Source organism: Carassius carassius, chromosome 28, assembly GCF_963082965.1.
Source record: "Carassius carassius chromosome 28, fCarCar2.1, whole genome shotgun sequence".
Taxonomy (NCBI): Eukaryota; Metazoa; Chordata; class Actinopteri; order Cypriniformes; family Cyprinidae; genus Carassius; species Carassius carassius.
The window spans coordinates 9,056,686-9,073,919 of record NC_081782.1 but is presented as its reverse complement, the minus strand read 5'-3'; the positions used below and the strand labels follow the sequence as shown (position 1 = coordinate 9,073,919).

The window sequence follows — 17,234 nt, the reverse complement described above, 5'->3', positions numbered from 1 at the left end:
TTAGGGATTTGGGAGTAGTATGAATCTGTAGCTGTACATTACAGTAAAGGCACTTTCCACATTCTTTAAAAAATGACTCTCAGGAATGAATAAAAACCGTGTCATGATATTGTTTCCATATAAAGTGTATGCAAAAAGATACTTCAATTACACACAAACATACATTACCATTCAACGGTTTGGGCTCAGTAAGATTGTTATAAGAAATTAATATTATTCAACAAGGATGCATTCAATTAATCAAAAGTCGCAGTAATTTATAGTTTCGCAAAAGTTCTGTTAGGCCTTTACCGCGTTCAGATTTGGCCACAGAAGCTCAACCATGCTTGCTTGACTTGAGAACCAATGATTGCCAATGTTTTCTGATGAATGTTTATATGTGGGAAAAAAACTCAATTAGTTCTGCTAATTATATAAAGTGATCATGTCTCTTCAAAAGACTTCGATTAAACTTGTTGCAAATGTAAAAAAAAAAAAACCTTTTGAAGCATGAGAATTGAGTTTTGGGTGAACAAACTTTCAGTGGATGGACAGAAATCTTTTAGATTTCATTAAAAATATATTTATTTGTGTTCCAAAGATGAACATTTCTTATGGGTTTGGAACGACATGAGGGCGAGTTTCATTTTGGGTTGAACTAACCCTTTAAACATTCAAACCCGTTAGATAATTTTACAAAAAAAAATGGTTAACCTAATTTCTGTAGCTTTCCATTTACGTCAACACAACCCTGAAACTCATGAAATATTTTTAGCATGGGAAATAATAGGAGACTAATCAGGGCTCTAGACTAACTTTTCACATTGGTTGCACTGGTGCGCCTAACTTAAAATAAAAATAAAAAATTTGACCGCTTCCTATTGACCACAGTTTTACAAGTTCACTTTTTCTTTCTTCTTTTATTATTATTATTTTTTTTTAATTGCTGTCCATATAGACAATCTTGACTTGTAGCCTAAATGATTAACTAACAATCTGGTCAACATAAAGTTCTTTATTTGAAGCACAATTCTACCAGAAAGGTAACTTCTGAACATCTCATTGCTCATGTCTTATGGACTATCCTCCATTGCAGTCACATGCCCCTCGTATGGCCAACTTCTGTAGTTTGGCTTTCTTGATCTTTGACCTTGGCTAAACCAGCTGGCTACACTATCTCTAGCATCAAAATCTTCCAGACTTGGCCCCTCTACACTGATTCTTATCAGATCTTCCACTGTGTCTGAATGAAGAGATGATCCATTGTCTGATTTGAACAGCTAAACAGTCCCTAAACGGCTTATACTACTGTTTCAGCTATTAAAATAGTTCAGTTTTTTTATGTACCGTATTTTTCGGACTATAAGTAGCACCTGAGTATAAGTCGCATTAGTCCAAAAATACGCCATGATGAGGAAAAAAACATATATAAGTCGCACTGGACTATAATTCGCTTTTATTTAGAACCAAGAACCAAGAGAAAACATTACCGTCTACAGCCGCGAGAGGGCCCTGTACGTTCTTAGTGGTAGGCTACAGGAGCACTTAGCAGCATAGAGCGCCCTCTCGCGGCTGGAGACGGTAATGTTTTCCCTTGGTTCATTTCTCTTAGTTCATTTCAAATTAATTTTGATAAATAAGTCGCACCTGACTATAAGTCGCAGTACCAGCCAAACTATGTAAAAAAGTGTGACTTATAGTCCGGAAAATACGGTAATAGCAAAGTGATTATATTTTATTTCGATTCGTTATTTTAAAATTAAGTTAATTTAGAAAAACGTTTGGAGTATTTTTTGTTTGTTAAATATAAGTTTTAGATTTTTTTTTAAGTAACTACCATGTGGCCAGCAGCAGACAGTAAGCCTATGTTTGATCAATTTAGCCTTCTCAAATCATCACGACTTGCCTAAAATACAATCTATAGATATAAAACAGTTAAATTATATAACAACGTTTAAACGTTAGACCCAGATAAATGTGCGCTATATCCAATAGTTTGTGTGGCGACGCTTCTGGACATGGACATGCCAGTGTGATCACTTGCATTTTTTTCAGTGGATACGCCATCATTTTTGCTAATAAAAGGTAAGAATAATACATAATTCGTAACTGCAAAGGGTCTACTTTTATTTGTGTGCACTCAAAATATCAACAAAACGTTGTGCTTTTATAAAATAAAGAACACAATTTGCTTTATGCAGTCTTGTCTTTAACAGGAGAACAAAAATGAACCTAAACTCAGTGAAAACATGCCTCACAGACATGATAAATATATCTATAGAAAGCTTTAAATGACTATTTAATTAAAATGAATCAAAAACAAAAACTATTTCAGTATAATCATAATCCGTAAAGATGCACTTCTCTCTAAAGGCGCATCTAATGGGGAGATGGCGAGTCACAGACTCAGAAAACTGCTAATGGATCTTGAATGACTTTGCGTGATATGTTGGTATGTAATATGGCAGACACTCACACTACTGGAAAGACCTTGGGGAACACCACGCTGGCCTCAGCCAAATACTCATACAGGATCCGCTGATGAAATTCATCCGTAGTGTACTTCACCAGTGTTGCCTGCAATTAAAAACAATACTTCACTATACAACAGTAAATATAATAGAAAAACCATCATAGATGGAGAAAGAAAAAGATCTTCATTTAACTTTTTTGTGCTATACATAAGGGAATAGCAAAAAAAAAAAAACTATTCCACCTGTAGAAGGAAGCACAAGTTCAAGTGCAATGAAAAGAATCATGGAGCACACACCAGTACAGTAAGGAGCAGCGTCTGGATCTTTGGGTCTGTGAGAACATTCTCGTCTAGGAGGACATTGGACTCGGACACAGAAACTTTGCGTAAATGGGAGTTGGCTATTCGCTGAGTTTCTGGAATAAAGAAGGGGTGTTGGCAACTCAACCTCTCTCATTTCAAAGCCTAATTATAATTTACTACATACAGATTAGCACTGGCCTGTAGCATAACACATTTAATTCATAATTGTAGAAAAACTCACCTATCTCATAGTCATTTTCAGAAACTCGTCTCATCTTTGGAGGTGTGGTGATGCCTGACTCCATGTCTGGTCTCTTTGGGGCTTTTGAGTCCGAAATCAGGTGGTCAAAACTCTTTCTAGTGCCTAGAATGAAAATAAAACCACTTAAGTATGAAGCTAAAGTAAAGCTACAGCATGTTTAAAAGCCTCTTAGAAAGAATGAAGTCATCAGACCGCTAATACCAAGAAGTTTCTTCGCATTGGCCTGTGACGGCTGGCCCATGTCTACACTCATGGATTTGCGTGGGCGAAGGCTGGTCTGACCCATTGCAGAGTATGGAGGTGCAAGACTGCGCTCTGACACTTTCGGAGAAGCCCAGGGCTGGTTTTCACGCAGCAGCCTGACACATAATAGAGTGTGAAAACCAACAACAAAAAGCAATTAAAAAAAGCCATAAAGTGTGATTTTAAAAAACAACGAAAACAGAAAATTCTCACCTGCATCCAGGTTCAGTGTCGTACACTGAGTACATGTCCATGGAAAAGTTTTCCATGGTAACTTCTGAGAGCAGTAATGACTTCCTGTGCTTTAGACTGCAGCGGCTCCTCACCTCCTCTGATACTGTGAGCAAAGCTATACACAAACAAACAGTTTAGATGTTCCCACCGGAATTTAGATGCATATCTACTTCATGACATGTTGTGATTGCTTGCTTAAGGTTGTGCTGGCTTTAATGTACCTGCCAGATAGGCCACACTCTGCGTGTTCACCTCAAACTTGTCACAGCTACGGTGTTTTCCCACCAGGCCCAGAAGCGTATGAAGGATACGGACTGTCCTGGCCACAGTGGTGGAAGAGGGATGTCTGTATCCTAAATAAAGAAAAGACAAATATAAGGAATCAGACACAGATGAACTGCAAATGCTCATTGTAATCAACTGTTAAAACTGCTCAATGCATCAGCTGGTCTGTTTATACAATAGTAATGCATAAATTCAACAAACTAAAAAAAAAAAAAAAGTAAAATAAATAAATCAGGTTCTAGTTTATTTTAATATTCAACCTCTTAATTTTTTAACCATTTGGAAATATTGAAGTAATATTACAAAATAAAATATAAATAACACAGCAGGCAATGGACATTATTAATGGAAACATTAATACTCCAGTGTGATCCACTGATTATTTAAATATTACCTTTGAGCAAGTGCCCCACTAATGCAAAGTTGAAATTGGAGGCAAAGTTGAGTCCCACAAAATGGTCCATTTGTTTACAATGCCATTCCAGAGGCTTCCGGATCTCCATGAAGACCTCCTCGGGACTCTATAAAGGGGTGGAAATGTTTTTATGAAGATAACTGCTTCGAGTTTTACATTCTACCACCTCAAGATTTTATCAACCACTAATAATAATATCAAGAGTATTAAAAAAAAGTTTGGAGTCTTTGGTTGTGGAAATGTGGATTTCAGTCGGGCACCTTGTCATTAAACACCCGGAGGCTGTCCAGTGTGTGCAGGTTCTGCTCCAGAAGGGCGGTTCCGGCAGAATACAGACTCACTTCATCCAACTGAAGCACAGCCACAGCCACCCAGAACAGAGCTTTATGCATGGGAGAGTCCTGCAGATCATTAGACACGTACACACAAAACTATTAATACGTCAAGTGTGTCATTTCTGCACCACCAAACTGAATTGCAAAGATATTTTCAAACCAGTTTCCCTAAACACTCATACATGTATGAGTATAAATGAAAATGTTTTTACTAGTGTGTTACATCAGAGGTAATAACTGCTGATGTTTTAATAATTGAATCCAGCATACAACATGACTGCACCTGATCGAGGAGAGGCTGTAGTTTTGTGAGAGCGATGACGGTGGCCTCAATAAGAACCTGGCTGTTGTAATTATCCGGCCCCTTTAAGCAGCTCTCCAGCCCCTGTGCAGGAGCAGCATTAATCAGACAGAGCGGCGGAGCATGACGCCAGCAAATAGTCTGAGCGAATGACACTACAGCAGTTAGACTAGCACTGCACTGCATTCTGCACAGACCTGAATCACAAACACTCTTCATACAACCCAGATATTCACCATTTCCAGATAACCTACAGTCACAATACTACAAAAAAAAAAAATCACTATCACTAAATATCTATCATCTTGCATATTTAAACACTGGGCAATTGTTTAAGAACTGCCTTTCAATTAATGAGTAGGAATTTAAAATTGAAATTGCAGGAAGAGGAAATTCAAGAGAAATGTCAACCAGTTTGACGTGTGACAAACCATGGCTAATTACATCTATTAGTCTTAAGTAACTTTATGTAACATGATAAATGCATTTCTCTAAACTTTGCTCAGTACTGAAAACATTTCCACAGTAATCAAAATAGATTTAAAGTTGTACAAGCTAAATGTTTTTATAAAAAACAAAAATCTTAATTTATTGACTACATAATACACTACCCATTTAAAGGGGTCGTATGGTGCAATTTCAAGTTTTCCTTTCTCTTTTGGAGTGTTGCAAGCTCTTGGTACATAAAGAAGATCAGAAAAGTTGCAAAGACTAAAGTCTCAAACCCAAAGAGATATTCTTTATAAAAGTTAAGACTTGTCCACACCCTCCTAAAATGCCTCTTTAAACATGCCCCCACATGCCTACGTCACAATGTGGGAAGATTTGTATAATGGCGCCCAAATATTCACACAAAGGATGAAGGCGTGACTTTTATTCTCGCTGTGGCCGCCAGCGCAATGTTGTGGAGATGCTTTTTCATTGTGAAAGCAAAAAATACTTTGTTGGGCCTTCCAAAAGAGTGCACAACTAGAAATTAGTGTTTAAGCTGTATTTACAACACCGTTCCAGAACAATTCAACCCAAATATTTAGATGTGTGCTGCGTATTTTATGAAGGACTGTTTCCTGATCCTGGGGGAGAAGACTACAATGCAAGCGTTTCTGACTCACAGTCTGTAAGTACGTTTACATCTGTAAAAGATTTGCCACTGATGATTCAAACGTAACTTTTGAGCTTTATAGAGCAGCGGTTCACAATCCCAGTCCTTGCGGCCCCCTGCTCTGACCATTTTGTATGTTTCTCTTATCGCTTCAGACGTTTGTTCTATTCGAATGTAAGTGCCTTGCAAAGTGGACATCACAGGATATTCCGCCATGATTCCAGTTCGAAGCAAACGTATATGTTCCATTTAAAGTGCATTTAAGTGTGTGAATTTAAATTGTATTTATTTATCAAGGTATATGATGTCACACTTATCCATGTGTGAAGTCATTGTGCAGCGCAACTCTGTGAATGCTCCAAAGTGAGATAAACTTCAACTGATTTCCCCTGCTCAGGGAGTATGGAGCAATGAACACTGTGTAGACACCATGTCAATGGGAACACAGTTCATGCACGGAGCTCACTTCTAATGAGCTGATTATCTGAATCAGGTATGTTAACAAAGAGACACATGCAAAATATACAGAGCTGGGGGTGCAAGGACTGGAATTGAGAACCGCTGGTGTAGAGCAACGCTTGTTATTTGTCGTTTCTCCGATGATCAAAAAATGCTGACATGGTTTTATGTTTATGTTTATGTAGTGCGATGCAACGCAATACTAAAAAACAGTATAAATCATTATAATCCGTAATCATGTCCCCAATGGATGCAACAAATGCCTCGTTTGGAATGGGTTCATTGTTTTTGTCTCGTCTCGCTAGTGTAGCTGGAAAATCATAGCACACCTCGCTTTTCAGACCGATGAGCTTTGTAAAAAACAATGCATTTCAGAAAGGTATGGACACAGAGGGGAAACAATGTAGAGTTTGTGGAAAATTATTTTAACCTTAAACCGCAAAAACACATTGCATTACACCAAATACACAACAATGTATGTTGATGTTGGTAATGATCTTTTTACCAACATCATATGACCCCTTTAAAAGCTGTTTTTCGTGTGTTTTTTTTAAGTTTCTGAATTAAGTCTGACCAAGGTTACATGTAGTTGATCAAAAATACAACAAAACAGTAATATTGTGAAATAACAAATAATATTCAAAGATTACTGTTTTTAATGGTAATTTATTCTAAACGTAACTCTGTGTGACCTAATTTATTAAATATAAATAACTATACATAAACTGACTGCTTATTTTCATAGATGGCATTTTAAACATTGATTAATAATAATATGTTAATGTGTGCAGACATACCCCCAATTGGCAATGGTTAGAATAAATTAGATTAATTCTGCACCCTGACAACCTCAAATCAAAAAATTTAATTGTCTTATTCCATTCTAAAAGGTGCACAGCCATGGTGTTCAATTAATTTAATAAAAAAGTAAACATCAGAGAAGACCACATTATATAAATGCACCAAAACAAATGATTTGAGTCAATTAAAATAAAATCTAAAATGAGGTAGTTTGAGAGAGGAAAAACAGGCTGCTCTAACCCGATCAATGCTGAGCAGAGGACTGGCTTTACTGAGAATACGAATGATCTGTTTGAGCTGTCCATGAGTCACACGTTTACTGATGCAGCCGAACACCACCAGCGCCCGAGGCTGAAGAGATGGGTTATATTGGAATGCAAACCTATCCAAGAAAAGAAAATACAATTAGCTATTTAAATGTGATTGTACTGCGATTTTCAGTTGTAACTGCTTCATAAAAACTCTTGTGAAATGTAGTTTTTAACACACTTTTGTGCCAATTCGGTCCACTGATCCAACCATTTGCATCCAGGAATGTCCCTCATACAGGCCTAGGGAAATACAAAAATTGGTTAAATAACGTACATAAAAAGCTTAGAATAATAAGTAGTTATGGAACTCAAGAAGATTAGCACAATGCTGGAGATACATAAAAATGGCGACAGATACTTTAAAATGACAGCCGCAGTAACTAACCTCCATAATCTCCAAAAGAGCTTCTGTAACTGTTTCCAGGGAAGAAAGAGCAAAGGTCTCTCTCTCATAGGAGCCAGGGGAGAACGAGCGGTCTCTGTAGCTGGAACGGAAGGCGATGACCGCTGCCGATTTGACCTTACTGATGCCGAACAGCAGGTAGAACTTGGGCAGGGAAAACTCAGTCAGACTCAGACGCAGCACCTGTTTAGTCTCCTCTGCAAAGGCAAAAACCAGAACAGCAAAAAAAATCAGACAATCAGATCATCTCACGTTAAAACAACCTAATGTCTAGCAAACAATTAATAAATCGGCACTGACTGCATAACAATTTAAGAAGTGCACTGCCATGTAGCACATACATGAAAGGCATATTTATTCAAAATCTAAATTTTGTTGGCACAAAAATTCCCTTTTTTACATCAACTCTGTCAAATTGCAAAAAAAAAATTCTGTCTCATTACTGTATTCAAAGTTTTTTATATTCTTTCATTCTAAGTCACCAAAAACATTTGAACAAGTACAGATTTGTATGCAGATGTTATGCACAATAAATAAATGTTTTGTTATTATTCAGGTTTTAAACGGTTAGAAATTCATCTTAGATTTAACTTTGTAGTTGAATTATATTTGCCATAAGCTGTACTTTGGAGCTGGACTGTGATCATTCCTTATAAACTTGTTAAAACATTTCTAAATTCTTATTTTTATATGGTGATGACAATATTACAAAAGCAATATTATGAATAGAGGACTTGTTTATTAGCCAGAAACAACGATTTGAAGTTAAAAATATCTTGATGGATCTGTAACAAACAAGCACCTTTTCCCTTCACACAATATCTATTAGGGACTGCAGCCATGTGGATTACTTATGGATGTTATGGATTTATAATCCAACGGCACCCATTCACTAGCCTATGATGAGCAAGTGATGTAATGCTAATTAAACAGAATTATCTGTTCGGATGAAGAAACAAACTCATCAACATCTTCAATGACCAAATGTAAATTTTTTGGTCAACTATTCCTTTCAAACCCTCACTTTGTGTGAGTTATTTCTCACCGCTGAAGTTGAGCTGAGAGCAGGTGCAGAGCGAGTGAATGATGTTGATAACAAGGCCATGCGTTGAGGCTCGGAGTGACAGCGGGCCAGTGGCCACCAGAAGAGTGACGACATGGAACAGGTAGGGCAGATGAGCGGCCACATCCAGAGAGTTGTTGAAGGAGAGCATGAGCATGTAACGGGCCAGGATGGCGATGTCATCCCACATCAGGTGCTGCTCAAGGGTGGGGGTGGGGGACAGACAAGTCTTATCAATGATCTTACACATCCGGCCAATCACCTGAGAGAAATGAATAAAGAAACTTGCGGTTACACTACAAATATGAGCTTTATTTCAATTAGTCACTGATGAAAACTAAAGAGTCTGAGTGCTAATTTGAACAATATCACTAAGGCAGTTTTAACAATTTTATGCTTTCAAAATTAGCAATGACTGGACTCTTTACAAAAAGCATAATTTATCATTTCAAACAAACCACAAACTCCAAAATAAAAACAAATATAGACAGTGTGCCTTTTATTTTCTCTCTGTGACATGCACCTAAACATCATCTGCTCTCTCATAATAAGATTATACTTGGTCCCTCATTTAACCTCAGAGTCCAGCTGCTATATGAGTCTTAGAAAAGCAGACGCAACAACTGGACAAAGCCTGTCCTTGTGCTGCCTGCTGTGACATCAGCAGTGGCTGGCACATGTTAACCAAACAATATTTAGCTTTTCAGTATAGCTGGGAATTTGGGAAAAACAACTAAGTATCTTCAACTACTAAAAAAAATATCTAATATGGTAACTGCATCAATCAAGTATCATAAAAACCAAGAGGCTTAAGTTATCCAATTCGCAAACGTGTCTCTCCCTCTGCCCAAGTGTCTGACAATGACGTCCATTGAGCGTAATGACTAACAGTGGCCCATATAATAGGAGCGACTGCCCCGCTGGCTGACTATTGTCTGTCTGTGCACACACATACAAATTGGACATTTGTGCACAACACTTAGGATAATAGATGTTGTGCAGAAGAGCTAGTCAGCCTGGATAAGATCACAAGAGGAATGATTCAGGAACACAAGAGCCAGAAACACTTTAAGCGGTAAGTCGAAATCTGTTTAAAAGAGTGTTAGTGGGCTAGAAATTAACCTAAAAGACTTGTAGGACATTTAGAGATATGTTACCAAGAAATAAAATTGGTTTAATGGTTAACTGAATATAGTAATATTATAACTGAAAATTGCATGATGTGTTAAACAGAAGCAAACATTTCAACTGAGATAAATTGGATGAAATTATGCAAAAATGCATGCAATACAAGTCAAGCTGTTCTGGGGCATTTTGAATCATCTTGGGATGAACAAATTGATAACTTTATAAATAAATAAAATATTTTAATAATCCTATAATTTATATATATAAATAGCAAAATAATTATAGAAACATTCAAACATTACGCAATAGTATCTGTGCTTACAAAATCACTGCACATTCTGTTACTCCAGTAGGAAGAAAAAAAACAAAATGGTACATTTTGGTTTTGGTTCTGTTGCATTTTCCATGCTCTAAATCATTCATTGCACTTCAGCAATGCAGCAAGATTTAGTATTTCAGTACAAATACGATATGATCATGCGCATCTTGTCAGTAAATCTGGTTCCGTGAGTAGCGCTAAATTGCCATCACCTGCTTATAATTGGAGCGGCACTTAATAGACAGAGCCGTAGATCACTTACAAGCTACGCAATATTGCGTTCATTATCGAAGGCGATTCATCTGCAATAATGAACGTGATATTGCGTAGCTTGTCAGTGATATACGGCTCTGTCTATCGTTAGATATATATCGCCCAGCCTTAATGGTGACTATTAAGTGCTTACCTTGCTGGACACCAGCTTGACGTTTCCTGAAGCCAAAGCTACAGCTGTGTCAGCCATCACTTCAGCCTTGATGGATCCCAAACCCCCAGTAGCACTAGTCTTTATGAAGCTATCCAACACCACATCAAGCAGGTCTGTGATCTATAAACATCAAAAAATTGTGCATTCTGTAACTACTGAGTTGCGAGTTTCTATGGACACGGGCGGTTTTACTATAGAAATATACCCCCTGTAAGATTGTTAAGAGTTTGAAGGAATTTGTCAATGTAATGCCTGTTTGAAACTTTTTGGATGGAATAAACTCACAAAATCAAATTCCTTCAATAGAACTAGGAGAAACGTTACAATTGTCTGAAAGGTTTACCTGACCCAAACTGCCCCATATCTTCGCCTGTATGGAAGGGTACATCTGCTTCTCATTGATGGTCATAGTAATGAGTTTGTCCAGGATAGCCGTTACACGCTGTCGTTTGGCATCGTCATTGTGTTTACAAAAGCGCACCAAATTACGCAGCCAAGGAGTCATATACTCCAGACACAGATGCTTCAGCTCAATGCCTAAAGCACCCAAAAGGAAACACAACATTTTTGTAACAAATGACACAGAAATGGTGCTTTGCAATGACCATCAACTTAATTAAAAAATATTGTTGTTTTTGGATCAGTAAGATTTTTTTTGGAAGAAGTGTCCTAGGCTCACCAAGGCTGCATTTATTTGAACTAAAAACAAAGTAAAAACAGTGATATTGTGATATATTACATTTAAATTAATTAATTCCTGTGATGGCAAAGCCAAATTTTCAGCAGTCATTACTCAAGTATTGAGTGTCACATGATCTTTCAGAAATCATTCTTATATTCTGATTTGCTACTATAAAATAATTTTTATTAACGATGTGCTGCTTAATATTTATGTGGAAACCAAGATTTTTAGTTAAATAAAAGTCACTTTAAGTCAATTTAATGCATCCTTGTTGAATAAAAGTATCAATTTCTTCCAAAATAAGACAATAAATCTTTCTAACACCAAACCTTCTAACAATAAGTGCAAAATGATGAGTCTTTGTTTGTATGTGACACTGACTTGACTTGCTGAAGCCGGAGATGCACTCTTCCAGGAACTCCAGAGTGAGGTGGGGTTCGTTAGCTGCTAGTGTTTTGCTAATGGACACAATAAAAAGGGTGTTGTTGGCTGGGATGCACAAGCCAGATGTTTCCAGAAGCTGGCCTTCAATCTTCAGGTTGAAGGTGCAGGTTAAGGCACAAAGGAGGTTGTATGCAGCTGACCTGTTGAGGAGTTTTTAGTTAAGAGCAAGTCATTTTCAGAAGCAATAATTTACATGAATATGTTAGTTTCCATTTTTGTGGAAACTGAAGTGGCATTTCATTTTTAAATAACAGGTTCTGTCTGGTTCTAACGGCAGCAAGTTCAAGAGCCGCCTCAGTTGAACTGAAGACACAAAGGAGCAGTATTAGCATTTCTAATCAGTTAACCAAAACAAAGACAGAAGCCGGCAGATAAAAGGCTCATTGTCAGAACAACAACAACATCGGGATGCATTGGACCATTCCCCCAAAACCATCAAGTTATTAGGCTGAAAAACAGCCTGAGCATGGCCTAAAACTCAATCCCCCAAGATGCCATGCTGATTCTCACCTTAGACTGGGGTCGGAGCTTCCCAGGTTGAGGAGGGCGATGTTGAGCAGGGTGCCAGGAACATCTTTAGGCCTGATCTTTGTGTGCTGAGGAATGGAGTCTGGTTGGGAGAGCTCCCAGCGTGTTCGGATGTGGATGATGGACTGAACGATGGCTTCGCACTCCTGGTGCATGAATGTGAGAGGAGTGCCCTGGTTAGCGATGGTCAGTGTGAACTGGTTCTCGTCCACCAGGCATATCTCCTCAATCTCGGAAGCATAGTATATGTCATTCAGGAAGACAGGCTGTCCCAGGACACGTGTTCGCTCAGCCGAGGTCACCTGAACAGCTGTTGATCCCACCTAGGTAGAATTAGCCAAAAAAAGGAGTGTAAAACTCTGGGATTTACATTTTAGGTTGTAATATCATACAAGTTTACATTTAAAAACACTGATAATTTAATAACACTTTGGGGCCTAGTGGTTAGAGAGTATGACTCCTAACCCTAAGGTTGTGGGTTCGAGTCTCGGGCCAGCAATACCACGACTTAGGTGCCCTTGAGCAAGGCACCAAACCCCCAACTGCTCCCCGGGCGCCGCAGCATAAATGGCTGCCCACTGCTCCGGGTGTGTGTTCACAGTGTGTGTTCACTGCTCTGTGTGTGTGCACTTTGGATGGGTTAAATGCAGAGCACAAATTCTGAGTATGGGTCACCATACTTGGCTGTATGTCACGTCACTTTTTTTTTTCCAAATCTTCTGAAAATCTTAAAATTAATATCCATTTTTATATTGTACAATACAATATTGTGATGCTTAAATTCATTTGTAGCATTGAAAGCAAATTATTTTTAAATGTATTAATTTCTTTTTTTATGCATAGTTTTATTATTACATCATTTTACAGAGCTTCGCACATGACGTGTAGGTGAAATGACATAATTATTATTTATTTATTTATACGTGTATACATATATGTATATATATTGTGTGTGTCTATTGTGAACACAAATTAAGGATTTGTTCCCATTAAGACTTAATTTGTTGATTCATTTATTTAAATCAAAATGAGGGAAAAATTGGTACAACTTTGCCACAAATTAATAAAACATGGGAACAAATTTACAATTTGTCGCCACTATTTTAACAAAAAATAGGAATTTAATTAATACAATTTCAATATATTTTTGTCTGCATGTCATGTGCAGGGCTCAATATTATTTATGTAATTTATTATATAAAATTATTTAGAAAAGTATAGTATATATAACTTTAGTATTAGCCATTTATCAGTTACAGGCCATAACATGAAAATTCTAATAGGCTTTAAAATGGGTTAAGTTAAGAAACTCTCACCTTGATCGACACCTTTGTGTCCTTGTGCGCCAGTTTCAGAGCATTGTGGAACACTTTGAGGTCTTCTTCCAATGCCAAGGTAGCTGCAGGCAGCTTCTGCAGCTCGGGTTCAATGTGTTCGGCTAGGCGTGCAGGCGAGTCGATAAATAGCAGCTTCTTGCTCCCCTTGAGGCCAGTCAGTAGTCGCTCGTGGTATTTGGTGTACTCTCGTACCCAGGTGTTGCAGTTGTAGATGTACACGGCAGCCACATTCTCGTAGGCAAAGTTGGGAAAGACCACAAACCACTTTGACAAGAAGTCCGTCTTAAAGCGGTTACTGGGGCCTACATGGGTGAGGTCTACTACGATCTCGTAGTGCTTGGCATAGTATGGTTTGAGAGTCAGAAGGACGTGGTAGATCAGAAGATCCCCATTGATTTGTCCGGTTTTGAACCTAAAGAGAAATAACAATAATATTTTGAATTTGAATGCGTTTTTACTTCTAAAGGCAATGCACTGTACATCTTTGAGAAGTGTATTTTAAGAATAATGTCTAAAATTGTATACATGCCAAAAACAACGATGCATTAGTCATTTCAAACATGAGCGGTCTGTAACACTTCCCTTAAACGGCAAACTTTCGACAGCTTACGCATAATAGAAACCTGTTTATCAAATATAGCCCTGTTTTCTACTGTTGCAACCACAGGTCAAGAGCATCTCAACTGAAGAACACTTAAATAACATCAACAAGCGTGTGGGACAGGAAGTGATTGTGTACTGTATCACGATATATCAAGCCTCACTGCTTCAGGTCGTTCTTCTTCATCTACCAGCTCTCCCTCACCGGATAAGTCCCTAGGAAAGGCTCTATATCTACTTTAGTAAGTACTTATTAGTTCACCAATTATCTGTAAAGCTAATGTGTAATTGAGAGTTAGGAAAACAAACTACTCATTACATCTGTTAATGTTTTTATAATACAGTTAATGTGGCTAAAGAGTTTTAAAACTCCATTTAACAAAAGATTTGGTGCATTTTAAAATCCATATACACTAGTTAAAATCATCGCCATTCATGTTAAATTATGCACACTACCATTCAGAAGACTGGGTTTGGAAAGGATTTTGTAAGTTTTTGGAAAAAAGTCTTATGCTCACCAAAACTGTATTTATTTGATCAAAAATACAGGAAAACAGGTAAAACAGCTGAAATTAAATTATAATCTTCCATGTGATTTTACAGACACACGATTCTTCAGGAATCGTTGCAATAAGCTGATTTGATGCAAAAGAAATATTTCTTATTATTATCAATGTTGAAAACAGTTGTGCTGCTTAATATTTGTGGAAACATGATCCAATGTGATTCAGAAATCTTTAGTAAGGCATTTATTTGAAATTAAAATAGAATAATAGATATATAGAAATATCTTTACTGTCACTCATAACCAGTTTAAGGCATCCTTGCTGAATAAAAGCATCAACAACTTAAAAAAATCTTACTGACCCCAAACATTTAAATGGTACTGTTAAAAAAAAACAAATTTTTTTTTTCATTAGCCTTTTTTTTTTTCCTTTTATTTGATCAAAAATACAGGAAAACAGGTAAAGCAGCTGAAATTAAATTATAATCTTCCATGTGATTTTACAGACACACGATTCTTCAGGAATCGTTGCAATAAGCTGATTTGATGCAAAAGAAATATTTCTTATTATCAATGCTGAAAACAGTTGTGCTGCTTAATATTTGTGGAAACATGATCCAACGTGATTCAGAAATCTTTAGTAAGACATTTATTTTAAATTAAAATATATAGAAATATATTTACTGTCACTCACAATCAGTTTAAGGCATCCTTGTTGAATCAAAGCATTAACAACTAAAAAAAAAAATCTTGCTGACCCCAAACTTTTAATTGGTACTGTAAAAAAATAATGTTTTTTTTTTCATTAGCCAAGCCTTTTAAGTTAAGTTTGAACAGACAAATTGATTATTATTTTAAACTTATTGCATCATGCCTGGTTAAGACTAAATTAACTACTATAGAATATTCAAAAGAACATGACCTGTTGAATAATGGTACTTGTTTGTTACACAGATCTCAAAATACAGTGACAATGCAGACCACAAACGAACTGATGTACAACACCACCACAGATGGGTGGCTCGAGGCCCTCAACACTTCTTTAGCGACGACTAATTTCCCTGCAACTGGTGCAGCGGAGATCAGCTGTTTTATCAATGCCCAGCTAGCTTTTATAGCAACAGCAATTGCTGGTGGCCTCATCCTGATCCTTCTAACCTCCACCATAGTGTTGGCATGTACCGTCTCAAGCCTGAAACGCCACCAGCGGGCCCCTCGTCCATCCCGAAGCAATGCAGACCTGGTGAGTGGAACGGGCTACTGGGGTAACGAGAGAAGAGAGGGCGGCATTGTGGGTCCATGCGAAACCAGTGTTCTATTGGAGGAGGTAAAGACAGACGGCGAGGAGGAAGAGATCAATGATGGCGCGGCAGGGCCGAGCCAATACATCACCACTTCTAACGCAGCCGGTGACTCCGAGAGCATCCCGACAGCCATGCAGAGCTCAACCTCCAGGGATTCCTGCATAGATCCCATAAGTTTGGAGAATATGCCTCTGATGGTGTAAAGTACAAGAGCTTTTTTGTGTGCTAGGCTCTGATGTCAGGCATTTTACTTCTCTTTTTTTTTTTTATGTCTTCAACATCTACTGCAATAAAAAATTAAGCCCAGTTACAAGGGGCCTAACAAGGTTTTTCAAAACTGTTTAACTAACTACATATACTGTAATATTAGATGGATTTGAAGGGTCACAGATGAGGTCACTGCAGTTTTCTCATCTCAATCAGCTCTGGAGATGTGTTTAGTGATGATGACAAGGACGATAAGTAAATGAAAGTTCTGTGTATGATTGTATATTTTGTGAAATTTGTATTTAACATCAGCATTGTCTCACATTTTGGCAATTCTTTTTAATATGGCAAGCAGCAGCATATACCCAGAAATCGAAGAGCACATTTACTCGCTGTAGAGGGAGGTGAAATAGATGAACGCTATACTCTGTGCACAAATAGCAGACCACAACATGGGCTTAAAATTGTGTGTTGTAATTTCTACTGTAATTTCCACTCGTCACCAAACTGCACTGCAAAAATAATGAACACACATCTGCCATTAGTCACTCAAACAGTGTAGATGAAACAACCTATGAATGGCTATTTTATATTTGATTCCAAATATTAAGTAGGGAAAAAAGAAATCACACACTTTAGCTTTAAAATGGGTAAAGCAATACCACACAGCCTTAAAATCATATAACAATGAGCAGGTTTTCCTTATCAAAACACTGACATCTCAATATAAAATAAAATGTAATGCTAATGACAAAAATGCTTGTTCTGTTTATCATTTACAACC

General features: G+C 37.4%; 1 protein-coding gene and 1 long non-coding RNA gene across 5 annotated transcripts in view; one reads left to right on the top strand and one right to left on the bottom strand.

Moving 5' to 3' along the window:
- nf1a (neurofibromin 1a) overlaps positions 1 to 17,234 on the bottom strand; it is a 67,103-nt gene that overhangs the window by 6,291 nt on the left and 43,578 nt on the right. For 2 of the 4 annotated variants that reach the window (XM_059514176.1, XM_059514177.1), the window contains 18 exons: positions 13,814 to 14,246; positions 12,480 to 12,820; positions 11,907 to 12,109; positions 11,187 to 11,380; positions 10,823 to 10,963; positions 8,952 to 9,231; positions 7,889 to 8,103; positions 7,682 to 7,743; positions 7,433 to 7,574; positions 4,813 to 4,914; positions 4,455 to 4,595; positions 4,174 to 4,300; positions 3,716 to 3,847; positions 3,474 to 3,609; positions 3,210 to 3,376; positions 2,997 to 3,119; positions 2,750 to 2,868; positions 2,456 to 2,556 (listed from right to left, as the gene is read on the bottom strand). In XM_059514176.1, coding sequence (XP_059370159.1) covers positions 2,456 to 2,556; positions 2,750 to 2,868; positions 2,997 to 3,119; positions 3,210 to 3,376; positions 3,474 to 3,609; positions 3,716 to 3,847; positions 4,174 to 4,300; positions 4,455 to 4,595; positions 4,813 to 4,914; positions 7,433 to 7,574; positions 7,682 to 7,743; positions 7,889 to 8,103; positions 8,952 to 9,231; positions 10,823 to 10,963; positions 11,187 to 11,380; positions 11,907 to 12,109; positions 12,480 to 12,820; positions 13,814 to 14,246 — 3,159 coding nt within the window. The remainder of the gene's footprint in view (positions 1 to 2,455; positions 2,557 to 2,749; positions 2,869 to 2,996; positions 3,120 to 3,209; positions 3,377 to 3,473; positions 3,610 to 3,715; positions 3,848 to 4,173; positions 4,301 to 4,454; positions 4,596 to 4,812; positions 4,915 to 7,432; positions 7,575 to 7,681; positions 7,744 to 7,888; positions 8,104 to 8,951; positions 9,232 to 10,822; positions 10,964 to 11,186; positions 11,381 to 11,906; positions 12,110 to 12,479; positions 12,821 to 13,813; positions 14,247 to 17,234) is intronic. The other 2 variants (XM_059514178.1, XM_059514179.1) reach the window with 1 other exon arrangement.
- On the top strand, positions 9,901 to 16,512 carry LOC132107869 (uncharacterized). Its single transcript, XR_009424367.1, has 3 exons — positions 9,901 to 10,044; positions 14,502 to 14,676; positions 15,894 to 16,512. It is a non-coding gene; the product is annotated as an uncharacterized LOC132107869 (long non-coding RNA).